This window comes from Amblyraja radiata, chromosome 8 (assembly GCF_010909765.2).
Source record: "Amblyraja radiata isolate CabotCenter1 chromosome 8, sAmbRad1.1.pri, whole genome shotgun sequence".
Taxonomy (NCBI): Eukaryota; Metazoa; Chordata; class Chondrichthyes; order Rajiformes; family Rajidae; genus Amblyraja; species Amblyraja radiata.
In genome coordinates this window covers 75488434-75515459 of record NC_045963.1, presented here as the reverse complement: position 1 = coordinate 75515459, position 27026 = coordinate 75488434, and the positions used below count along the sequence as shown (strand labels likewise).

The 27026-nt window shown below is 44.1% G+C and overlaps 1 protein-coding gene across 8 annotated transcripts in view; it reads right to left on the bottom strand.

The window, feature by feature from the left end:
- The window catches only part of LOC116976398 (SLX4 interacting protein), a 97378-nt gene that overhangs the window by 34673 nt on the left and 35679 nt on the right, over positions 1–27026 (bottom strand). For all 8 annotated transcript variants that reach the window (XM_033026258.1, XM_033026252.1, XM_033026256.1 and 5 more), the window contains one exon: positions 5460–5537. In XM_033026258.1, coding sequence (XP_032882149.1) covers positions 5460–5537 — 78 coding nt within the window. The remainder of the gene's footprint in view (positions 1–5459; positions 5538–27026) is intronic.

Here is a 27026-nt window from a genome sequence, read left to right as displayed (position 1 = left end):
CTCCTTCCCCTACGACAATCAATCTGAAGAAGGGGTGAGGGGTGATCTTATAGTAGTGTATAAAACCACGAGAGGAATACCTCGCTTAGACAGACGCACCGATTAGGGGAATCGAGAACCAAAGGACATTGGTTTAAGGTGAAGGGGGAAAGATTGAATAGGAATTTGAGGGATAACTTTTTCACACAAAGGGTCGTGTGTGTGTGTGTGGAACGAGCTGCCAGATGAGGTAGTCGAGGTAGGGGCTATTGTAATAATCAAGAAACATTTACACAGGTACATGGGTAGGATAGGTTTAGAGGGATATGGGGCAAACGCAGGCAGGTGGGACTAGTGTAGATGGGACATGTTTGTTGGTGTGGGCAAGTTGGGCCTGTTTCCATGCTGTATGACTCTATGTAACTTGAAACGTCACCTATCCATTGTTTCCACAGATGCTGCATGACCACCCGAGTTATTCCAGCACGTTCGCTGTTCCTTTGTGCCTCTACCAGATATAGTTATATATCTTATATTAATAGATAAAATGGATATCATACACCAGGGACATGTTTGTTTAGGCCTATAATCGCATGTAGTGGTACCACAGAAAAATAAATATCAAGCCAAACCCAATTCGGACACAATGTAAAAAAATGACACAAAGTGAAGTAGTAACTCAGCGGGTCAGGCAGCATTTCTGGCGACTCAAGATCTTTAGCAGAAATGTCAACTCTGTTCTTCTTTCCACTGCACGGTTTACTGAGTGTTTCTAGCATCTTCAGTTTTGGTTTCAGATTACCAGCTTCTGCAGATCTTTTGTATTTTCACAAAGAAACTGCTTATGTTAAAAGTAACTCAATAGAAAAGATATCTGGTTCTCTTTTGCTGTAGATTTCTGGGTGTACTGGTATCTACCCATATTTGAGAATCTGAGGTTTCAATGGAATAAACTTTGTCTCCTTTTCATTTTATAATTATTCAGGTTAAGCTAACACTCCCTGACATCAATAGATTAATGTTTAAAAAGATACACTCAGAGGGCGGTGGGTATATGGAACAAGCTGCCAGAGGTGGTAGTTAAGGCGGGTACTATAACAGCATTTAAAAGACACTTGGATAGATACAAGGATTGTAAAGGTTTAGAGGGATATGAGCCCACTGCAGGTAAATCTAAACTAATTTACATGGGCTATCTTGGTTGGTATGGACAAGTTGAGCTGTAGGAGCTGTTTCCATGCAGTACGACTTTATGATTCTACGACAATATTTCTCTATTATTTTAACATTGGCACTCAATTATCTCAAATAAGCTTCTCTGAAATGGCCAGGGATACATCAAAGGAAACCATTATATACCCATCTATTAAATGTAGAGAGAAATACATGTATATTTTTAACTAACAATTTGATGCTAAAGCAAGTAAAAGTAATCTTACAAATTAATCATTGATCATGAATCATTATGTATTTTCTAAATGTGTTTTGATTATGAAATTGTTTTAATATGTGTTGATCGCAATCACCATGTGTTTTCCCAGATTTCATTTAAGAACATTTCAAACACCAGAGATCTTAAAAAATAGTGGTTCAGAACAACAATTCAATAGCAAAGAACCTGCAAAAGAGGAACAAGCATCAAAGCTGAATCTATAAGCATTTCCCTTGGGTATTCTCTGCCTTACAAACTCAATACACTTGTTATATATGGAATCTAATTGTTTCATTATTAAAGTACTATTCTCCACAAGTTTACTCTTTGCCAAAGTTCCGTTGTCGAGCATGGTTGTAATACTACGTATCGCTTGAATAATCCTCTCCTGAATTATTTCCAGATATTTGTTATCTTTCATGATAAGAATGAACCAAAACTGGGCAGGGCGTTCTGGATACAGCTTGATTGAAGCCTTATGAAGGAAATGTATTGTTCATCTAGTTTAGTGTTTAGATGTCCTATCTGTGTATATCATAACAACTATATTCATTTTAGCAACAAAGAAAGTTCCATCGTGGTCTTGACCTGTTTGATTGAAAGAAACAGGCCCTTCGACCCACCCAGTCCATGGCACCAGTTCACACTAGTTTTAGGTTATCCCACTTTCTCATCTACAAACTCGCACATCTTTCGAATGTGGGAGGAATCCAGAGCACCTGGAGGAAACCCATATGGTCGCAAAGAGTGTTTATGCAGAATCCACGGAGACAGCGCCCAAGGTCTCTGGCGCTGTGAGGCAGCAGCTCTACCAGCTATGCTACAGTGCTGCCCTAAAGGAGGATGCAAAGTCTTTTAAACCTTTGGCCTTTTATAGGGCTTCCACCCAAATCTGACCTGCACCTTCCCGCAATCGTTTTATGCAGTCATTCAAAGGCATTCTTCCAATTTATATTATAGTGTGTGGTTTGATAGCTACCAACTAGTTCTTGGCCCAGTGTGAATACCATTTTGTGTTCCCATATGGAACCACGTTTTGATATTGCCTGCCAGTGATATGGCCCAAGTGCCCTTTATTCAACAGTTAACCCATCTATTCCCTCAGATACCACTCTTCTCTTGAATTAGTTATTCCTTTTCCATCCACTGTGCCAAACACACACACGCACATGTATATATATATATATGTGAAAAATATAAATAGTACACAAAATACATTGTTAAATATGTTGTAAGGAACTGCAGATGCCAGTTTATACTTAACATAGGCACAGTCGCGCTGTGGTAGAGTTGCTGCCTTACAGCGCCAGGAACTCTGGTTCGATTCTGACTACGGGTGCTTGTTTGTATGAAGTTTGTACATTTTCTCCCTGACCTGCATGGGTTTTCTCCGGGATATCTGGTTTCCTCACACGCTCCAAAGACGTACAGGTTTGTAGGTTAATTGGCTTGGTATAATTGTAAACTGTCCCTTGTGTGTCATGTGTGTATGACTGCAGAAACAACATTTCATTTGAGCCTCTATGAGGTTCAAGTGACAAATAAATTGTATTGTGTGTGTAGGATAGTGTTAGTGTGCAGGGATTGCTGGTTGATCGCCTGCTCAGTGGGCCGAAGGGCCTGTTTCTGCACTGTATCTCTAAAGTAAACTAAACTTAATTAAAATGCTTGAGTAACTCATTGGGTCAGGCAGCATCTCTGGAGAAAAATAATCGGTGACACCTCGGGTCATAGATACATAGTCAACAGGTGTAAGAGTAGGCCATTCGGCCCTTCGAGCCAGCACCACCATTCAATGTGATCATGGCTGAACATCCACAATCAGTACCCCGTTCTTGCCTTCTCCCCTTACCCCTTGATTCAGCTAGCCCTAAGACCTCTATTTTGAATGCATCCAGTGAACCGGCCTCCACTGCCTTCTGAGGCAGAGAATTCCACAAATTCACAACTCTCTGCATGAAAAGGTTTTTCCACATCTCAGCTCTAAATGGCCTACTCCTTATTCTTAAACTGTGGCCCCTGGTTCTGGACTCCCCCAACATCGGGAACGTGTTTCCTGCATCTAGCGCATCCAATCACTTAATAATTTTATGTGTTTCTATAAGATTCCCCTCTCATTCCTTCTAAATTCCAGTGAATACAAGCCCAGTCGTTCCATTCTTTCATCATATGACAGTCCCGCCATCCCGAGAATTAACCTTGTAAACCTACTCTGTACTCCCTCAATAGCAAGAATGTTCTTCCTCAAATTAGGAAACCAAAACTGCACACAATACTGCAGGTGTGGTCTCACTAGGGCCCTGTACAACTGCAGAAGGATCTCTTTGCTCCTATACTCAATTCCTCTCCATATGAAGTCCAACATGCCATTAGCTTTCTTCACTGCCTGCTGTACCTGTATGCTTACTTTCAGTGAATTATGTACTAGGACACCCAGGTCTCATAGTACTTCCCCTTTTCCTAATCTGACAGCATTCAGAAAATAATCTGCCTTCCCATTCTTGCCTCCAAAGTGGATAACCTCACATTTATCCACATTATACTGCATCTGCCATGCATCTGCCCACCCACCCAACCTGTCCAACTCACCCTGCATCCTCATAGAATCCTCTTCACAAGTTCACACTGCCACTCAGCTTTGTGACATCTGCAAATTTGCTAATGTTACTTTTAATTCCTGCATCTAAATCATTAATGTATATTGTAAATAGCTACGGTCCTAGTACCGAGCCTTGCGGTACCCCAATAGTCACTGCCTGCCATTCTGAAAGGGACCCGTTAATCCCTACTCTTTGTTTCCTGTCCTGCCAACCAATTTTCTATCCATGTCAGCACTCTACCCCCAATACCATGTGCTCTAGTTTTGCCCACTAATCTTCTATGTGGGACCTTATCAAAGGCTTTCTGAAAGTCCAGGTACACTACATCCACTGGCTCTCCCTTGTCCATTTTCCTAGTTACATCCTCAAAAAATTCCAGAAGATTTGTCAAGCATGATTTCCCCTTCGTAAATCCATACTGACTCGGACCAATCCTGTTACTGCTATCCAAATGTGCTGCTATTTCATCTTTTATAATTGACTCCAGCATCTTCCCCACCACCGATGTCAGGCTAACTGGTCTATAATTCTCTGTTTTCTCTCTCTCGCCTTTCTTAAAAAAGTGGGATAACATTAGCTACCCTCCAATCCACAGAACTGATCCAGAATCTATAGAACTTTGGAAAATTATCGCCTAATGTGTCCACAATTCCTAGAGCCACCTCCTAGAGTACCCTGGGATGCAGACCATCAGGTCCTTGGGGATTTATCAGCCTTCAGTTCCATTAGTCCACCCAACACCATTTCCTTACTAATGTGAATTTCCTTCAGTTCCTCTGTCACCCTAGGCCCTCTGTCCCCTAGTACATCTGGGAGATTGTTTGTGCCTTCCTTGGTGAAGACAGAACCAAAGTACCTGTTCAACACGTTTGCCATTTCTTTGTTCCCCATAATAATATCTTCCTTTTAAAGTGAGTTGAGTTCGGCATGGGTGCAGGAGGTAGCCCCGATGCAGTCGTCAATGTAGCAGAGATATATTGATGGAAAGAAGAAGGGTCCCGACCCGAAACGTCATCCATTCCTTCTCTCCTGAGATGCTGCCTGACCTGCTGAGTTACTCCACCATTTTGTGTCTAACATCTTTAAATATATTCAGCAAAACAATGTTTAAGCATGGTGAACAAAAACTATATTTTTTATATAAAACTGACAATAGACAATAGGTGCAGGAGTAGGCCATTCAGCCCTTCGAGCCAGCGATGTGATCATGGCTGATCATCCCCAATCAGTACCCCGTTCCTGCCTTCTCCCCATATCCCCTGACTCCGCTATTTTTAAGAGCCCTATCTAGCTCTCTCTTGAAAGCACCCAGATAACCTGCCTCCACCGCCCTCTGAGGCAGAGACTTCCACTGGTGTTTTCAATCTATTCAATGACTTAAAGAAACAAATGTAATCAGTATTTTCTGGTTCAAACAAAGATTTAACCATTTCCAAATGTATACATACCACAAAATTGCTGTTTTGTTATACATCTTAAGTTGGCGTGTCTTTTCATGAAATAAGCAGCAAGCCGGAAATTTTGACCTACAAATAAATTTGCAGATGAGTGGAATGTAGAAAATATATTTTAATTTGAACAAATCATCACACATATGTTCCTGGATTACCTGCTTCTCTTGGTGTAGAATTGTCCACAACATTGCTTAGTTGGCTAGATTATGTGTAGGAAGGAACGGCAGCTGCTGATTTATACCGACGACACAAAGTGCTGGAGTAACTCAGCAGAGTCAGGCAGCATCTCTGGAGGAAAAGAATAGGTGGTGTTTTGGGTTGGGATCCCTTCTTCAGACGGGTTCTTCAGGAGCGCAGGAAGATGAGGGGTAACCTTATGGAGGTGTTTAAGATCATGAGGGGAATAAATAAGGTTGATGCACAGAGTATTTTACCCAGAGCAGAGGAATCAAAAACCAGAGGACATAGATTCAAGTTCAGAGGGAAAAGGTTTAATAGAACCTGAGGGGCAACTTTTTCACTCAGATGGTGGCAAGTATATGGAACAGGTTCCCAGTGGAGGTAGTTGAGGCAGGGACTATAATAACATTTAAAACACATCTGGACAAGTACAAGGAAAGGTTTAGAGGGATGTGGGCCAAATGCGAGCAGGTGCAACTGGTGGTTGATGGGGATTATAGTTTGGCATAGGCAAGTTGGGCCGAAGGGCCTGTTTCCACGCTGTATCACTCTATGACATGAAGATCCTATTGGGAGAGTTTCAACACTGGGGAGGGATAGCTATGAACAGCTTTGTTCTAAAGAGGCCAAAACAAGTTTTATTTCAAATGGTAAAAGTTTAGATTACTTCTAATTTTTGAATGTCTGAAGCATTCAGAAATAGTGCACAACTATTTTGGCAGTTCCAGCTAAATTAGGAGACACATCTTAGTCAGCTGAAACCTCTCACACTAGTAGGTGGGGCTTGCCCTGCCTCTCGCCCCACTAGATAATCCCATTACAGGGAAGACTCTTATGTTACCCAGAGCCGCACTGCACAGGATCTGGCCAGCTCCCCTCTGCTTGTTGTGGTTGGCTGGGTTGCCCCAGGTAAGTTCAAACCCTATTCATATGTCAGCAGCCAGTGTGGCCTCTCATCCTTTCCCATGAATTCTAGCCCAACGTGTTTGAGTATGTGATACTGATACAAAGCACTCTTTCGAAAGGGTACAGAATTATTCCATTACTTGAAAATCTAATACTTTACAATGTATCTTAAGTCCTTGAAAACAGGACCAAAGGTGAAATCTTAGCCAAGATGGACACTGGGATTTTGGTTAATGAAATTGTTTGCCCATACTAAAATGGGTAACTCAAACAAAAATCAATGGAAAGCATTTACGTCTCATAAGGAAATCAAGACAAAATGGATACACACAAAATGCTGGAGTAACTCAACGGGTCAGGCAGCATCTCTGGAGAAAAGAAATAGGTGACGTTTCGGGTCAAGACCCTACTTTAGATTGGGGGTCCAGACTGAAGAGGGGTCTCCACCTAAAACGTCGCCTATTCCTTTTCTCCAGTGATGCTGCCTGACCCGCTGAGTTACTCCAGCATTTTGTGTGTATCTTCGGTGTAAACCAGCATCTGCCGTTCCTTCCTACACAAGATAAAGTGAATCAAATACTTGAAAATACACGAGTGCAATACTCTACTGGACTGTCTGTAAGAAAGGAGTTTCACCGTGCGTTTGCACTTTGCACATGAGACAACAAAAACACCACTGAACCATTGAAAAATATAATATTTAAAAACTTGCCATAAAAGATAAAACTAGGTGAGAGAGAAAAAAGGAATGGCATATTTTAAAAAGCAAACAAGGAGCAATTGTCCCAGCTGTTATCAGGAAACTGAACCATCCTACCACAACCAGAGAGCAGTGCTGAACTACTATCTACCTCTTTGGTGACCTTCGGACTCTCCTTGATCGGACATTGCTGGATTTAGCTTGCACTAAACGTTATTCCCTTATCATGTAAATGGATCGATTGTAATCATGTATTGTTTTATTCCGCTGACTGGATAGCACGCAGCAGAAGCTTTTCACTGTACCTCGGTACACGTGACAATAAACTGAACTGGAGTTAATCTTGGATGAAAAATTGGGCAATGGCAAATATCATTTAACAAATCCCTAATGCAGTTCAGATAAGATGTGGAAGGATGAATCTCACCCGTAAGTGTCCGTAGATTGGCATGATTGGAACTAAAATAATCACAATCAGATTCCGCTGGAAAAAAAATAAAAAATTCACACGCATTGCGCTGTAATATAAAATATGGTTACTTGTCCGAGTTTCTCGGCCAGAGTCTTTAATAACTTCTCCAGTCTCGAGGGTATAATGGCAGTCAACACTGATCCCACTGAGAGAAGTAAACAGAATTAAAGTCTAGCCTCGTTGTCAAGTTGGTCTGCTGTAAGGGAGAAGTTGAGCTATTGTAGCTGATTTTATTAGCTGCTCCCCTGAGAGACTCATTCATGTGAGAAACTTGGAGCTTTAAGGAGGTGGTGCCCCTAGGGATTCTTCGAACCTCAAATTCTTCAAACGGGTTCTGAGAGAAGAATTTAAAAAGCTTTCACCAATCACTCATTTCGGTTTGAATCTGTAGAACCGATGAAACATTTTTCTCAATAGGTAATCCATACCTTTTGTCCAGACGTATTATAAATCAATTACCACACGGATCTCCGTAAACCCAATTCAACCATTACAAAATGCATTTTTATAAAATTAAAATGCAAGGTAATAATCACAACATTTTAAAAAAATCGAAACAGGAACACGACACAGTGCGGCACGGGGGCGCAGCGGTACAGTTGCTGCCTTACAGCGCCAGCGGACCAGGTTCGATCCTGACTACAGGTGCTGTCTGGATGGAGTTTGCACGTTCTCCCTGCGACCGCGGGGGTTTCCTCCCACACTCCAAAGAAAAGCAAGTTTGTCGGCTAATTGACTTTGGTAAAATTGTAAATTGTCCCTGGTGTACGGGGCGATCGGTGGTCGGTGCGGGCCGAAGGGCCTGTTTCCATGTTGTAGCTCTAAACTAAACTAAACGCACAAGCAATGGTAGTTTCAGGAAAAATATTTGACTTTTTATTATTTATTAATATTGCAGATCGCCTTTGAAGGTAGTCATGGTAACAACCTCAACACTATATGTAATATGAAAAGCTGTTTCCAATTGAAGGAAATAAACTATAAACCTTCAATGGTAAGTATGACTCTGTAAACTGTTAGGACTATTTGTTACACTAATAGGCCAGGAAAGCACACAAGCGATATGCTTCTGAACATAATTATGAAGAATAGCTCTAACCAATAGATCTTGAATGCTGACCACACTGGGATTTGAAAATAATATTTTCAGTGTATGTCTTTATTTCCCAGGAGATAGCATAGTTGCATGTCTCTGTTTGAATGTGGGAAATGGTCAAGAAAGTCTCAGCATTTAAGTCATGTAAACTTTCAAAATAACTTTACCAACTGCAGAATGAAGTGCAATTACTTTGAGTCATTTTTGGCAGCTACCTTCATCCTTTTTTCCAGCAGCGAACTTATCTGATATGCTGTCTGTAATCAAGTTACACCATTTTAGGAGATACTGCAGTAGCTTGCATTTTAAAATTACCATCTTAAAATTAGATTGTTGTGTTTTTTTCTCCCCCTTATTGAACTGAAGAATTGTTCAAGATGAAAAGCAAAAACCATGGCTACATATTTCTACAGTACTTTTTAAATTTTTTTAAAAAAGGAATTGCAATCACAGCCAAGCAGACTTCAGCTACATAACACTGCCAAGTGGAGAATGTGGTACACTACGTGACAATGGAAGCCCTCTCCCACGGCTATTAGTGACCATTCAACTGGGAGCCTGGGAAAATGCCTTAAAGCTGCTGAGTTATCTGGAGCAGCCTGGCAGGTGTTCCTGTCACTGTAGAATCTGGCACCTGCATAGCTCTCTCTACCAGCGACAATTTCTCAAAACCTAGGCATTGGCTAAGGAGGCATGTTGTTTTCCTGTAAACATATGAACTGTAACTACCAACAAAAAAATCAACAGCCATTTCTTGGAAACTTTTCGAAGTCATATAACTTGGCATAGATGGAAACTATTAGTTGTGTGTCAAGCATTAACCTTAATCATATCATGAACAAAGACATTCTTCAGCCTCAGGGTTCAGCGACTCTTACATAAGCAGGAATGAGGTAGTGCTAAAAGGAACATGTATCTATCCTGCTTTCACGAATTTATGGCTGAAAATTAAACCCTTTTATACAGACGGTGTTCATGCAAGTCAGATATTGTTATTCTAGAAATAAAGCAGATGTACTTTGATAAAACCACCTCATAGTTTGAGAGAGATTACCAGTCTAATCTCTCCCAATGCTGCACGTCTATGGCTCTTTGTCACAGATAAAGGGTGTCCTGGGTATTGTTGATAGACATCCTTTAATTGACAACTAAGCATTTGAAAACGGCATAATAACAACTACATGTCTTCTGCTACAGGTCTTGCTTCTGTTTTTAATAAGCCTTCAGAATGAGAAGCATGTGTGTGGATGAGAATGTTTTAAGTTGCAAACCTGTCCATCTGTAAATAATAACTTTGCGTTTCAAACATTTAAATGACCGCAGCTTTTAGCCTAGGTTTCACCAACTTCCATTAAATGGACCCCATTCCTATACTGGCACTGGGAAAACTACATGTGCACAAATTAAATGTAACTAATTTTCTGCATAAAATTACAATTTGCAATAAACTCATGATTGGGAATTCTTCTAATAAAGCTTGATGTTCAGCAACAGACATGATAGATGCTGTTCCCAACCTTGAAATCAGTACTGCAGGAAGAAACTCTAGTTTAGTTTATTTAGTTTAGTTTGGAGATACAGAGAGGAAATAGGCCCTTCAGCCCACTGAGTCCGCACCGACCAGTACACTAGCACTATCCGACACACTGTGTGTGAATGTGTGTGAGTGATTGGTGGTGGTCGGAGGGGCCGTAGGCGCAGATTGGCAGCCACGCTTCCATCAGTCTGCCCCAGGGCAGTTGTGGCTACAGAAGTAGCTTACCACCACCGAGTGTGACTGAGGAGTGAATGAATAATGCGATGTAAAGCGCCTTGAGTATTAGAAAGGCGCTATATAAATCCCATCCATTATTATTATTAAGGACAATTTACAATTTTTACCGAAGCTAATTAACCTACAAACCCTGTACGTCTTTGGAGTGTGGGAAGAAACACGAGCACCCGGGGAAAACCCATGCAGTCATGGAGAAAACATGAAAACTCCGTACAGACAGCACCTGTAGTCAGGGAGTGTATGTACTTAAAAAGAACATCATTAAAAAGAATGGTTCTGCTGCTCAGAGAAAGGTGATGGGAAGCAATCCCTCTGGTTGCATCCCAATGATGCAGGACAAGACATTTTCACGTGTATTTTACCTACAATTGTATTGTTGATTTTTTAGGAATGCTTGGGTTAACATATGACGACGGCATTGGGCCTGTACTCGGTGGAGTTTAGAAGGGTGAGGCGGGGACCACATTGAAATTTACCGAATAGTGGAAGGTCTAGATAGAGTGGATGTGGAAAGGATGTTTCCACTAATGGGAGAGTCTAGGACCAGAGGTCATATCCTCAGAATAGAAGGACATAGTTTTAGAAAGGAGATGAGGAGGAATTTCTTTAGCCAGAGGGTGGTGAATCTGTTGAATTCATTGCCACAGATGGCGGTGGAGGCCAAGTCAATGGATTTTTTAAGTCAGAGATTGATAGATTCTTGAAAAGTATGGGTATCAGAGGTTATGGGGAGAAGCCAGGAGAATGGGATTCAGATGTAGATCAGCCACAATTAAATGGCGGAGTAGATTTGATGGGCCGAATTACCTAATTCTGTTCCTATAACATATGACCATATGCTGCACTGGTCCTCTGGGACAATTCTCAGCACTTAACTCTATCTTAAACATAATCAAATGCAGAGAACTGCATCTCAGATCACCCCCCACCCCTGGAATTGGATCCTCAACTTCTTCAACAGCAGACCACAATCAGCTTGAATTGACAATACTTCCTCCTCAATAACCATCAACAAAGGAGCACCTCAAAGGCTGTGTGCTCAGTCCCTTGATCTACTATCTATATCCATGACAATATAGCCAGATACCATTCCAACATCATCTTTAGATTGGAAAATGGAACCACTCTGTTGTTGGATGTATAATGGGTAACGATGAGTCACGAGTACAGGAGGGAGATTGATAATCTGATTGAATGGTACTAGGACAACACTCTTGCTCTTAATGTTAGCAAGGAGCAAGGAGCTGATTGTTGACTTCAGTCGGGCAAAGCTGGGGATTAACAAATCTATCGTCATCAACAGGTTGGCGGTGGAGAGAGTGAACAGCTTCAAGTTTCCGGTCCTGCATACCTCTGGAAATGTATCCTTAGGCCAGCATATTAATGCAACCCACATTGAAAGCTCATCAACTCCTTCGAAGATTGAGTAAATTCAGTACATCACCAATTACTCTATTGAACTTCTACAGATGTACGGTGGACAGCATATCGACTAGATGCAACACGACCTGGTTTGGATAACTCGAACGCCCTGGAATCAGGGAGGCTTCGGAAAATGATGGACTTCCCTCATTCCAACATGGGTACTGAGCTCCCCAACATCAAAAGGATCTCACAAAGGCAGCTATTATCATTAAAGACCCACAACACCCTGGCCATGCTCCCATCATGCTACTAGCACCGGGAACGTAAAGGAGCATGAAAACAATAGCCTAAAGGTTCAAGAACATAATCTTTCCAGCAACCATTAGGCTCTCGAACACAGCCCAACACCAACCATAACCTCAGCACCTATGATCTACTATGGACTTTAGTTTGGTTGCACTACAGATTTTGGTTTAACACTATCATGGTCTGTTTAACTAGTATTACTAATTATTAATTTATTGCATTATTGATTATAGTATATTTACATGCGTTAATGGATCTGTAAAGCTGCAGCTAGTAAAATTGTCATTGCTCTGTAACCGGTACAAATGACAATGAAACATTTTTGACTTTGACTAGGTCCTCTAGATAGGATATGGATCAATTGTTGAGGCTCAACGCAGCTGAATGTCCACAGATGGTCCAATACATTATTTGGTATGTAACTTATACATAGAAAGCTACCAAAGATAGATACCAAGTGCTGGGGTGACTCTGCCGGACAGGCAGCATCTCTGGAGAAAATGGGTGGGCGGCCCTTCTTCAGACTAAAAGTGAATGGGGGGGGGGGGGGGAAGTGAAGAGCTGGAGGCAAGAAAAGAAATAGGATCAACCTGGGCCTGCCCCAAAATACCTCAGGCAGCGTAGTGCCCTGGTAGACCCATTGTTGGCTAGGGAAGGAGTGATCTCACGAGGGATACAATAGACAGTAGCAAATAGGTGCAGGAGTAGGCCATTCGTCCCTTCGAGCCAGCACCGCCATTCACTGTGATCACGGCTGATCATCCACAATCAGTACCCCGTTTCGGCCTTCTCCCCATACCCCCTGACTCCGCTACCTTTAAGAGCCCTATCTAGCTCTCTCTTGAAAGTATCCAGAGAACCGGTCTCCACTGCCCTATGAGGCAGAGAATTCCACAGACTCACAACTCTCTGGGTGAAAAAGTGTTTCCTCGTCTCTGTTCTAAATGGTTTACTCCTTATTCTTAAACTGTGGCCCCTGGTTCTGGACTCCCCCAACATCGGGAACATGTTCCCTACCTCTAGCGTGTCCAAACCCTTAATAATCTTATATGTTTTAATAAGATTCCCTCTCATCCTTCTAAATTGCATAGTATACAAGCCCAGCCGCTCCATTCTCTCAGCATATGACAGTCCCGCCATCCTGGGAATTAACCTTGTAAACCTACGCCCCACTCCCTCAATAGCAAGAATGTGTGGTCTCACTAAGGCCCTGTGCAACTGCAGAAGGATCTCTTTGATCCTATACTCAACTCCTCTTGTTATAAAGGCCAACATGCCATTCGCTTTCTTCACTGCCTGCTGTACCTGCATGCTTACTTTCATTGACTGATGAACAAGGACCCCCAGATCCCGCTGTACTTCCCCTTTTCCCAACTTGACACCATTTAGATAATAATCTCTTCCTGTTTTAACCTCACATTTATCCACATAACCTCACATTTATCCACAATGTGGTAAACTATGTAACTGGTGAAACGACTAAAGTGGTGGAGGGGGGGAGGGGGGGGGGGGGGGGGGGGGGTAGGGGAGGGCACTGAAGGTGGAAGATACTTAGGTGGAAGATACTTGAAATTAGAGAAGTCAACTTTCATACCACTGGGTTGTAAGCTACCCAAGCAAAATATGAGGTGCTGTTCCTCCAATTTCATGTCCTTCAGACATGATACTGGGTTGTGCCAATATTCAGGCACTGAGATAGCCACATGAAACGGGCATTAATATTTGTACAAAGATTAATAAGGGGGCTAACACCAGAATTTTCTCAGGAAAATAAACTGTCACGGGTGTGTTTCTCTCAGTTTTTTTTATCATCAGCAGCAAGTGACTATCACCAGTAAAGTAAAAAAATATTTTAGGTTTTTGTGCAGTACGTGTTCAAGAACAGACACAGATAATTTAGAACATAAAAATGCAACATGCCATTTGGAACTTTAATAATTCGCAGCAATTTGAAATATAGGTGACAGGATATTGACAATATTCCCCGTGCCCCACCTGGACTCACATCTATTTCTCCCCTTCCAACTACATCCTGTCCTCCAGCTTCACAATGAGCATTTCTGCAATCCTTTTGTTTCACACCTTGTCTCTTCATCTCTAGCCTTTGTCCACCATCTGCCTATCAATACCCCCATTATCTGTCTCAACATATTACCTGCTATGCTTTGACCCACCTCTCCTCTCTTCCTCCTTTCATTCATCCCCCCCCCCCCCAATCACAGTCAGTCTGAAGAAGGGTGCTGACCCAAAATGTTGCCTATCCATGTTCTTCAGAGATACTGCCTGACCCACTGAGGTACTTGACTTATTTACTTACTTGGCACTCTGATAACCAGATTTAACAATTAAGGATTCAATCGAGTAACACTGCCTGCACAAGAATGGTCGTTGACTTACTTGGATAGGACCAGTTAGAGAGATATGGACCAAATCCAGGCAGGTGGGACTAGAGTAGCTGGGACGTGTTGGCCGGTGTGGGCAAGTTGGGGCAAAGGGCGTTTCCACGCTGTATCACTCTGCGACTCAATGATACATTGTGCCTTTGTTTGTAAACCAGCATCTGCACATCCTTGTAGCCACAGAACAATGTGTTGTTCATTACATGGCAATGTGTAAAATGAAGGACATCTCTTCCCTTTGTTGCTCTTAATCATATCCAAAGTTATTGTCAAGTTCTGTAAGACTAAAATACACAACTGAAACAATATACCAAAATGAAACCAAGACAAAATGTAGAATTGAAAAAGAAGTTCAATAGCAAAACCACAAGAAAAGAATGTAAGCGTTTTCCAGACGTAACTAACGCAAGTATTCAGAACCCTCAGAGGAAAGAAAACCTGGCTCGGGTGTATCTGTACTTCAGCAACACACACCTCAAATTAAAGCCACTTGTGGTCTTCACCCACCAGTTTGACAACATTGTTACATCACTCAATGCTTTCTACCTCAATTCCACTCCCAGCTGTCCTTTCAAAGAAACCTCTTTGCGGCCCCAATTCTTTAGAGCAATCCTTTAAACATAGAACACAGCACTGAAACAGGCCCTACAGCCTACAATGTCTGTGCCAAACAATATACCAGCTTAAGATGCGTAGGAAGGAACTGCAGATGCTGCTATAAACCAAAGATAGACACAGAGTGTTGGATGGGTGATATTTCACGTCAGAAGAAGGGTTTCGACACCCATCGTTTTTCTCCAGAGATGCTGCCTGACCCGCTGAGTTAATTCAGCACTTTGTGTCTATCTTCAGAATATAGCAGTTGAAACTAATCTCCTTGGTCTGTAAGAAGGAACTGCAGATGCTGGTTTAAACCGAAGATAGACACAAAAAGCTGGAACAACTCAGCAACAGGCAGCATCTCTGGAGAAAAGGAATGGGAGACGTTTTCGGTCCTATCATGTACGAAACAGGCCAATGTTAGCTGTGTGCTAGGTGAGAACAAGTATAGATAATTTGTATTGTAATGAGAATCAATAAGACGACTTTGGTCTGAAGAAGGGTTTCGGCCCGATACGTTGCCTATTTCCTTTGCTCCATAGATGCTGCCTCACCCGCTGAGTTTCTCCAGCATTTTTGTCTACCTTCGATTTTCCAGCATCTGCAGTTCCTTCTTAAACAACATGACTGAAGCTGGTACGACGTGGGTGGGTGAGGGATGGAGAGAGAGGGAATGCAAGGGTTACTTGAAGTTCGAGAAATCAATGTTCATACCACTGGGTTGTAAGCTGTCCAAGCGAAATATGAGATGCTGTTCCTCCAATTTGCGTTTGGCCTCACTCTGACAATGGAGAAGGCCTAGGACAGAAAGGTCAGCGTGGGAATGGGAAAGGGAATTAAAGTGTTTGGCAGCCCGGAGATCAGATAGGTTGTTTGCAAGGAAAATTGAAATGACTCTAAAACAGAAAGGAATGAGGGAAAGATAAAGGAACAAATCAACATCAGCAAAAGACAGAAAGGAAAAGGAAGCAACAATTCAATCATTCAATGTGAAAGAAGACAAAAAGTGCTGGAGTACCTCAGTGGATCAGGCAGCATCAGAACTTGGATAGGTGGCGTTTCGTGACGGGACCAAGGACTCGACCCAAAATGTCACCCATCCATGTTCTCCAGAGATGCTGCCAGACCCACTGAGTTACTCCGGCAATTTGTGCCTTCTTTTGTAACCAGCATCTGCAGTTCCTTGTTTCTAGATCATCCAATGTATTACTTTTGAAGCACAATCACTGTTGCCACTTATGGAAACATGACATCTTTGGGACAGCACAGTGGAGCAGCGGTAGAGCTGCTGCCTGGCAGAGCCAGAGACTCGGGTTCAATCCTGACTACGGGTGCTTGTCTGTACGGAGTTTGTATGTTCTCCCCCTGACCTGCGTGGGTTTTCTCCGAGATCTTCGGTTTCCTCCCACACTCCAAAGACCTATAGGCTTGTAGGTTAATTGGCTTGGTATAAATAAATGTAAATTGTCCCTAGTGTGTGTAGGATGGTGTTTGCAGGGATCGCTGGTCGGTGTGGACTCGGTGGGCCAAAGGGCTGTACCTCGAAACTAAACCAAACTAACGAATTAAATCACAAAAAGATTCTAAAAGCAGCAAATGACCAATGAATCTGTTCCCTGCTATACAAGGCCAATTGTTGGTCAGGACAAGGAGAACTTCTGCCCTCTTTTTAATGCTGATACGCTAACTTTCCGATGGAACCATGGTTGACATATTGTCATAAACAGCATATCAAGTTCGTTATGTTGATATTCGTGATATTTAAGTGTTTAGCCTAGATTTCTATTTGGGTGTTTTAATGCACAAATCCTTAAATATAGATTACAATCATTTAGCTTATTACAATAAAATAAATATTGCAATAATAAACTGTGCATTGTCTATGCATAAAAAAAGCACTTGGCAATCCCTACATTCTGTAACATCAACTCAAGTCATCAGATTATTTAAACCTCAAGTACATTCTTTCATCTGAACTTTATTATTCTTGGTCAGAAATGCCGAGTGTCATATTTAAGAATGCACTAAGAAGCTCCAAATGGAGATAACGTTTGTATTAATTACGACACTATTGCCAAGATGTCAAATAACTGGAAGACATTTTAAAAATAAATTTCCTCTATTATAACCAAAACGGAATCTATGTGTGAAAGATACATCTTCTAGATGCGCTGGGACACATCTTCAATGATGTGACCTGGGGTCATCGGGTGTTTTGGGTCTCACAACATCAGACACCCTCGCCCAGGCGACCCAGCCGGGGTTGATCAAGCCCCGACTTGCGTCCCAGCAGCAACCGCCCACGGATCAGCCCTCTTAATCCAAAGCCACCTAGTGGCTTTCTCTGGGGCTTCGCTTGCGGATTGAATGGCTCTCTTCTTTGCCAGCCCCTTAATGCCCAACAGGTTGAGTGAGCGCCCTGCAAAGCCTCTACAGCCCACCTCTATGGGCTCATAGTATGAACACAAGAATACTTTTTTTTAAATTTGGGAATCATACAGGATTTAATTTGCTTCATTTCATTTCAGTTCACTTTCTACTCTACCATGAGCTAGGGTACAGTCCCGATTTTCAAACCTCCCTCATTTCGGATGGTGCACTTTTCCTCTGGAGAAACTATATTCTTCACTCTTGCATTTTTCTCATTGCATTACCTGTTGTACTTGCACAGTGTTTGGCTTGATTGTATTCCTGTACGGTATTTTCTGATCTGACTGGATAGCACACAGACAAACACTTTTCACTGTATCTCGGTGCACATGATAATAATAATAATAATCTTTGTTATTGTAAATACATACAACGAAATTTCAAGCGCAATGGCCGGGCGGAGCTCCAACGTATCAGATAAATAATAACGCCAATGAAAACAGCAAAAACGGCAAGAAAAATGTCAAGTCAAGTCAGAATGTGCAATATTTCACAGTATAGTGTTATAGTACAAAATATTGGCTATGGGAGGGGGGAGGGGGGTTGTATTTGGTGCAGAGTTCAGAGTGGTGATGGCCTTGGGGTAGAAACTGTTTGTTAATCTAGTGGTGTGTGATGTGATGGACCTGTAATGCTTTCCTGAGCATGCGAGTAATGGTGATAAATGCATGCCAATAATGGCAATCTGATTTGCATACTTGAAATTATTATCTCATTACTTACATTCCAAAAACCAGCACCTGTAAAAGTGTCTTTTGGCTCGAGGATTAACTTTGGGACACTGACAAGGTGAATAAAGTTCACAAAATACTGGAGTAACTCAACGGGTCAGGCAGAATCTCTGGAGAAAAGGAATAGTCGACGTTTCAGGTTGAGAAGTCTGAAGAAGGGTCTCGACCAGAAACGTCACCTATTCCGTCTCTCCAGAGATGCTGCCTGTCCCACTTGAGTTACTCCAGCATTTTGTGTCTATCTTTGGCGTAAACCAGCATCTGCGGTTCCTTCCTGCACGCGAATAAAGTTCACTGTAGTTTCAATATTGGGAAGGGGCACATATGGAAGGGAACTGGGAATTTCTCAACTGACTGAAAATCCGTCAGTCCACTCCCACTAAACATGCTGTCTGACACGCTGAGGCACTCCAGCACTTTGTGTCGTGCCTTTTGCTATTGTCCATGTGTTGTCGCGGATCAACTGGACTCTGATAACTTGCATTCATTTCCCAGACAGACTTTATCTACTTGTGCACAAGGAGAGCAGCACATTTCTAGTTACCGCAATGCTCTAAACGTCTGCTTGGAAGTGTCAACTTCTATACAGATTTGACTGATTGAAACCTTGCATACTCTTTAATTCCATATCACCAATAACAATACGTTCTTAAAATCACAAATGGAAAACTACATGCTAGTTGCATGCTATCTTAACCTTTGCCATACTGCAGCTCCACACAAGCATACTTAAAGTCCTACTGCAAGAATATAGTCAGAATATTATGGATACTAATCTGTTGCATGTGATTTCAAACAGAACTCTCATAAGTTCATAAGTTCTAAGGGCAGTGTTAGGCTATTCGGCCCACGGAGTCTACTCCGTCATTCAATCATGGCTGATCTACCTTTCCCTCTTTACCCCATTCTTCTTTGCCTTCTCAGATTCAGATTCAGATTCAATTTTAATTGTCATTGTCAGTGTACAGTACAGAGACAACGAAATGCATTTAGCATCTCCCTGGAAGAGCGACATAGCAAATGATTTAAATAAATAATAATAAGTGATAATAAGTGTCCGGGGGGTGGGGGGGTGATTGGCAGTCACCGAGGTACGTTGTTGAGTAGAGTGACAGCCGCCGGGAAGAAGCTGTTCCTGGACCTGCTGGTTCGGCAACGGAGAGACCTGTAGCGCCTCCCGGATGGTAGGAGGGTAAACAGTCCATGGTTGGGGTGAGAGCAGTCCTTGGCGATGCTGAGCGCCCTCCGCAGATAACGCTTGCTTTGGACAGACTCAATGGAGGGGAGCGAGGAACCGGTGATGCGTTGGGCAATTTTCACCACCCTCTGCAATGCCTTCCGGTCGGAGACAGAGCAGTTGCCATACCATACTGTGATGCAGTTGGTAAGGATGCTCTCGATGGTGCAGCGGTAGAAGTTCACCAGGATCTGAGGAGACAGATGGACCTTCTTCAGTCTCCTCAGGAAGAAGAGACGCTGGTGAGCCTTCTTGATCAGAGTTGAGGTATTGTGGGTCCAAGAGAGGTCATCGGAGATGTTGACTCCCAGGAACCTGAAGCTAGAAACACGTTCCACCTCCGTCCCGTTAATGTGGATGGGGGTGTGCGTGCCGCCCCTGGACTTCCTGAAGTCTACAATGAGCTCCTTGGTCTTCTTGGAGTTAAGGGCCAGGTTGTTGTCAGCGCACCATGCTGCTAAGTGCTGGACCTCCTCCCTGTAGGCCGACTCATCGTTGTTGCTGATGAGGCCAATCACCGTTGTATCATCTGCATACTTGATGATGGTGTTAGTACCATGTACAGGTGTGCAGTCATAGGTGAAGAGGGAGTAGAGGAGGGGGCTCAGCACACAGCCCTGTGGAACGCCGGTGTTCAGGGTGAGGGTTGAAGAGGTGTGCTTGTCTAACCTAACAGACTGGGGTCTGTTGGTTAGAAAGTCCAGTATCCAGTTGCAGAGGGAGGGGTCGATGCCCAGGTTACCGAGTTTGGTGATCAGTTTTGATGGTATAATGGTGTTGAATGCTGAGCTGTAATCGATGAACAGCATTCTTACGTAAGTGTCTCTGTTGTCGAGGTGGGAGAGGGCGGAGTGAAGTGCCGTTGAGATGGCATCCTCCGTACTCCTGTTCTTGCGGTAGGCAAACTCCTGACACCCGTACTAATCAAGAATCAGACAATCTTCGCCTTAAAAATATCAATTGACTTGGCCTCCACAGCCGTCTATGGCAATGGATTCACCAGCCTCTGACTAAAGAAAATTCCTGCTCATCTAATTTCTAAGGGTACGTCCTTTTATTCTGAGGGTAAGGCCTCCAGTCATAGATTCGCCCAGTAGTGAAAACATCCTCTCCACATCCACTCTTTACAGGCTTTTCCCTATCCAGCAAGTTTCAATGAGGTCCCCCCTCAATCTTCTAAACTCCGAGTGCCATCCAACGTTTTGTGCCGTCCAATCGTGCTGATCATCCAAAATCAGTATCCTGTTCCGGCTTTTTCCCCATATACCTTGATTCCCTTAGCCCAGAGAGCGAAATCTCACGGTGGCGCAGCGGTAGAGTTGCTGCCTTACAGCGAATGCAGCGCCGGAGACCCGGGTTCGATCCAGACTACAGGCTCTGTCTGTACGCAGTTTGTACGTTCTCCCCGTGACCTGCGTGTGTTTTCTCGGTTTCCTCCCACACTCCAAACACGTACAGGTTTGTAGGTTAATTGGCTTGGTAAATGTAAAAATTGTCCCTAGTAGGTGTAGGATGATGTTAATGTGTGGGGATCGCTGGTCGGCGCGGACCCGGTGGGCCGAAGGGCCTGTTTACGCCCTGTGCCTCTAAACTAAACTAATCCAGTGAACTGGCCTCCACTGCCTTATGTGGCAGAGAATTCCACAGATTCACAACTCTCTGGGTGAAATAGTTTTCCCTCATCTCAGTCCTAAATGGCCTACCCCTTATTCTTAAACTGTGTGACCCCTGGTTCTGGACTCCCCCAGCATCGGGAACATTTTTCCTGCATCTGCATTGTCCAATCCTCTAAGAATTTTATATGTTTCTATAAGATGCCCTCATCTTCTAAAAATTCCAGCTAATACAACCCCAGTCGTTATGTGGTTCCCCTTAGTTCCTCATTCGCCAATTCTCTTCTGAAGCATTGGTACTGGTAATATCATCCACAGGTTGTCTCAGGTCATGCCACAGAGAGAATCAAAGTGGTACAAGATTACAGGAAAACCTGTAGAAAACGAATGACTAATGCTAAGGTAACTTTCTATTTCTTTGTTTATGCTTACAAAGTGAGGAGCAGTAAAAGCAGCTCAAGTAGCAGTGAATGCTGAGAGTGTGGCTTAAAAGCCCCGTGGCACTGTTAGATCCTACTACAGTCTGACTAACAGTAGTCACGTCTATCGCACACCATGAGAAAAGGCTTAAAGTACAAGGGAATCCGACAGCGATGTATCATCAATATCAATTATCTACTCAAAATCGGCTTTTCTGTTAGAATCATTGCAGCAAAGTTTTATCTTTCTACTTCTAGATTTCAAAAGGAGGACATTTATGTTTGAAGAAGGATGTCGACCCAAAACATCACCTATTCTTTTTCTCCAGAGATGCTGCCTGATTCACTGCGTTACTCCCACTATCTTCAGTATCTGCAGTTCCTTCCTACACATGTATGTTTACATTGGTCCTCAGTCTGTCACATTAAAGTACTCCACAAATTACTGCAACTCTTGGGCACATGGATATGGAGGGAATGGATTACGTGCAGGTCGGGAAGGGTTGGTCTTGACATCATGTTTGGCACCGACATTGTGGGCTGAAGGACCTGTTCCCCGGCCGGCTGCATTGTTCTACGTTCTTACATAAATATAACCAAGCACTGAAAATGAATCAGCGACTCCTGCGGAATTAGCAATTATCTGCCAAAAGTAAACATCAATCACGTAGAATAGAATAGAATAGAGCAGAATACTGCAGATTCTGCTGTACATCGTAGACACCAAAATGCTGGGGTAACTCAGTGGGACAAGCAGCATCTCTGGAGAGAAGGAATCGTTGACGTCTGAGGAAGGGTGTCGACCTGAAATGGGTGTCACCCATTCCTTCTCTCCAGAGGTGGTGCCTGTCCCACTGAGTTACTCCAGCATTTTGTGTCTATCTTCACAATAGAATCGATCTATATTACATTCTAAAATAATTTTAACCTGAAACGTTTCATAATTCTGTTCCTCACATGGTGGTGGGGGGGGGGGGGGGGGGGGGGGCGGGAGAAGAGGGGGATGGGAGGAGGGGGGGGGGGATGGTGGGGGGAAGGTTTGTGGAATGAGGAGGCGTGCATTAATGGGTTTGTGGAGGAATGTGAGAGTGATTGATGTATGAGGGAGTGGTGCACGAATGGGGATTGCAGGGGACAAAGAGGCACGTGTAGTGGGGATGGAGGGGAGCAGAGACAGAACACGTTTAGATAACGGAGCAAGCAGAGTGAAGTGCCAGTGCCTGAACGTCGGCTGTCTGCACTGGGTTGCTGCGAGGGCCAAGAGTGGACGGTGTGGCTGAGGATGCCATGTGGGCCGGCGGTACTGGCAGTAGGCGAGGCTGAGGAAGCCATCGATAGGTCTGTCCGCTATAACTGAGATCCGTTATAAAGAGGTCCGTAAAAATGACGGTTTACTATACTTAACACCAAATGCCCCGTCTCCATTTTAAGTAATCATAAACTCACAACTCGCATTTTTTCCAGAAAACTTTGAACACATCCCTGAATTGTTTTTCTCTGTCACCCAGGCAATCTACTGAGATTTGGTTGTCAATGGTGCTGAAATCTAATTGCCACAGATTAAACATTTTCGCAGCACAGTGGCGCAGCTGGATGGGACTGCTGCCTCTCAGCACCAGAGACCCGGGTTAGATCCTGTCCTCATGCGCTATTTGTGTGGAGTTTGTCATGTTATCCCTGTGACCTCGTGGGCTTCCTCCATTTGCTCTGGTTTCTTTCCTCATCCCAAAAGACATGCTGGTTTGTAGGTTAATTGGCCTGTGCAAACCGTCCCTGATGTGTCGGGAGTGGATGAGAAAAGAGATAACATAGAACTAGTGTGATCGATGGTCAAAGGTGGGCTGGAGGGCTAATTTCCTCGCTGCATCTCTCTATCAATCAATTAGCTCTACTCCCACGAGAGGTTTGCTGAAGATGTGGTGCAACATTGTAAAGAGAAACTTTAAGTATCGGGGCAAAGACACAGCCTTATTTGACACGGGTCTTCACAGACATCTGCTTCATTCACCTGAACTATAAATGCAGTTAAATGAAGAAATATACAAACTGACAGGATGGTGAATAGAATAAGGAGAGAATAAGGAGAGAAAGAGAGAGGAGGGGGGGAGAGAGGAGGGGGGGAGAGAGGAGGGGGGGGAGAGGAGGAGGGGGGGAGAGAGAGGAGGGGGGGAGAGAGGAGGGGGGAGAGAGGAGGGGGGGAGAGAGGAGGGGGGGAGAGGAGGGGGGGGAGAGGAGGGGGGAGAGAGGAGGGGGAGAGGGGGGGAGAGAGGAGGGGGGAGAGAGGAGGGGGGAGAGAGGAGGGGGGAGAGAGGAGGGGAGGGGAGAGAGGAGGGGGGAGAGAGGAGGGGGGAGAGAGGAGGGGGGAGAGAGGAGGGGGGAGAGAGGAGGGGGGAGAGAGGAGGGGGGAGAGAGGAGGGGGAGAGAGGAGAGGAGAGGGGGAGAGAGGAGGGGGGGAGAGAGGAAGGGGGGAGAGAGGAGGGGGGTGAGAGAGGAGGGGGGGAGAGAGGAGGGGGGGAGAGAGAGGGGGGGAGAGAGGAGGGGGGGAGAGAGGAGGGGGGGGAGAGAGGAGAGGGAGAGAGAGGAGAGGGAGAGAGAGGAGAGGGAGGAAGAGAGTTGTACAGGGTCTTGGTGAGACCACACCTGGAGTATTGCGTACAGTGTTGGTCTCCTAATCTGAGGAAAGACATTCTTGCCATAGAGGGAGTACAGAGAAGGTTCACCAGACTGATTCCTGGGATGGCAGGACTTTCATATGAAGAAAGACTGGATAGACTCGACTTGTACTCGCTAGAATTTAGAAGATTGAGGGGGGATCTTATAGAAACTTACAAAATTCTTAAGGGACAGGCTAGATGCAGGAAGATTATTCCCGATGTTGGGGAAGTCCAGAACGAGGGGTCACAGTTTAAGGATAAGGGGGAAATCTTTTAGGACCGAGATGAGAAAATAATTTTTTACACAGAGAATGGTGAATCTGTGGAATTCTCTGCCACAGAAGGTAGTTGAGGCCAGTTCATTAGCTATATTTAAGAGGGAGTTAGATGTGGCCCTTGTGGCTAAAGGGATCAGGGGGTATGGAGAGAAGGCAGGTACAGGATACTGAGTTGGATGATCAGCCATGATCATATTGAAGGGCCGAATGGCCTACTCCTGCGCCTATTTTCTATGTTTCCATGTTTCTATGAGAGGGAGAGGGAGGGGGGAGAGAGAGAGAGAGAGGGAGAGGGAGAGGGAGAGGGAGAGGGAGAGAGAGTCATAGAGAGCCTTACAGCATGGAAACAGGCCCTTCAGCCCAACTTGCCCACACCGGCCGACATACCACATCTACACCACCTGCCTGCATTTGGTCCATATCCCTCCAAACCTGTCCTATCCATGCAAGTCGCCAAACATTCTTGGGCAGGGAGTGTTACTTGACGGAAGCCTTACTAGTTAATTCTGGTTATTAGAGTGTCAAGTAAGTAAATAAAAAAAGAACAAAAGAACATAACCTGCACATCATGGACCTGTAACATCTGTAGGATTACACAAAATCTAATTAACCAAGCATTTTGTGAAACTCAGCAGTAATTTAATAGCTGACACAAAGGTAGACTTTAGGTATTTGCATCGGGGAACTGTTGACATATAAACATCAAAGACTAATTTGAGACCAGGTGCATTGTCAGTGTCGTCATTGTCAAAGACGGGAACCATGGCACACCTATGGATTCATCAGCATCAACAACCTCATGGAAAGGAAACCACAAAGTATACACTGCATTCTGATCTCACGGACTGCCAAGGCTTCCTACAGGGCAGCACACATGACGATATTCACCTCAGCGATGTTATGTTCCTGTTGCATTTTGGACCTGCTGGGAGATCAGTCATGTCTGAACAGACACTGCAATTTAAAAAAGTGGATCACACATGTCCATTCACGATCTGCAATAAGTCTGCGTGGGTGGATCGAACACGCCACAAAAATTCCATTAAAGAAGGGGCGATTATTGCTTACTTTAATTGCTTTTTTTCCCTCTGCAATTTTGCAATCCTCAAAGGGAACAATATCACACAAAACACCCAACCGCATTCAAGTATCGAGCAAAATAAAAAATGATTGAATTGCTTTTCAGGTTGGCACCAACACGCAACATTTAAATTACATAACAAAACTGTCCCAGGGGTGTTTACGACTAAATGCGATTAAGCCGCATTAATGGGTTTTAAAAGAGAGCTTGGTAAAAAGGGTTTGGTATTGGTAATCTAAGCAGGAGGTGGGAGACGAAGAGTGCCAGAGAGATTCGGGGAGGGGGAGAGAGCCAGAGCATGAAACATTCAGGGAGGAGACCAGAGCTAGGGAGGCTTATGGTAGGGGGAGTTTAGGAAGGGAAAGAGAACAGAGGGATTTAGGGAGGGGGGGGAGGGGGGGGAGAACCAGAGCTGGAAAGGTCCGTTAAGAGGGAGAGGGACAGAGAGGTCGGGTGGGGGAGAAAGTTAGAGAGATTCAGGGAGGGGGAGAGAGCCAGATAGATTTAGAGAGAGCTAAAGAGTTTGTGAGATTGAGGAAGGGGGAGAGAGAGACAGAGAGGTTCAGGGAGGGGGAGAGAGCCAGAGAGGAATGCCAAATCTTACTACCGAAGCAGCTTAAGGCACTGCTGCAAACAGCGCAACGAAGTAATTCTAGGACATGCAGGAATTGGAGGAATGTTGAGGGTAATTGGACTGGAGGAGGTCACTGAAAGGGACAAGTCGCCGAGGGATTTGGACACAAGATTGAGAACATTGAGAGCGAGCCATTGCCAGTTCAGAGCGAGCATTGGGTGCTGGGAAAGTGCAATGTTATGGGAATTGGACTACTGGTGGCAGAGTTCTTCATGAGCTCAGTTCAACAACATCATCAGACGAGAGGCAGACACGCAGGGCATTGCGACAGATGAGTTTCACAACAAGGCAAAAGGTTACTAGCAGGGGAAGAGCTCAAGAGATGCAGACGAACAATATAAGAGGGGGAAAAGAGGTTTTAAAATGAAATTTAGTTGAGAATCGCATGCTTTGTGCACACCTGCCTCCACAGCCCTCTGAGGCAGAGAATTCCACAGACTTACAGTTTCCACAGTTCAGTTGAAAGATATGGCATGGAAACAGGTCCTCCGGCCCACCGAGTCCACGCCGACCATCGATCACCCGATCACACTGGTTCCATGTTAACCCACTTTCTCATCCACTCCCTACGCACTGAAACATAGAAAATAGGTGCAGGAGTAGGCCATTCGGCCCTTCGAGCCTGCACCGCCATTCAATATGATCATGGCTGATCATCCAACTCGGTATCCTGTACCTGCCTTCTC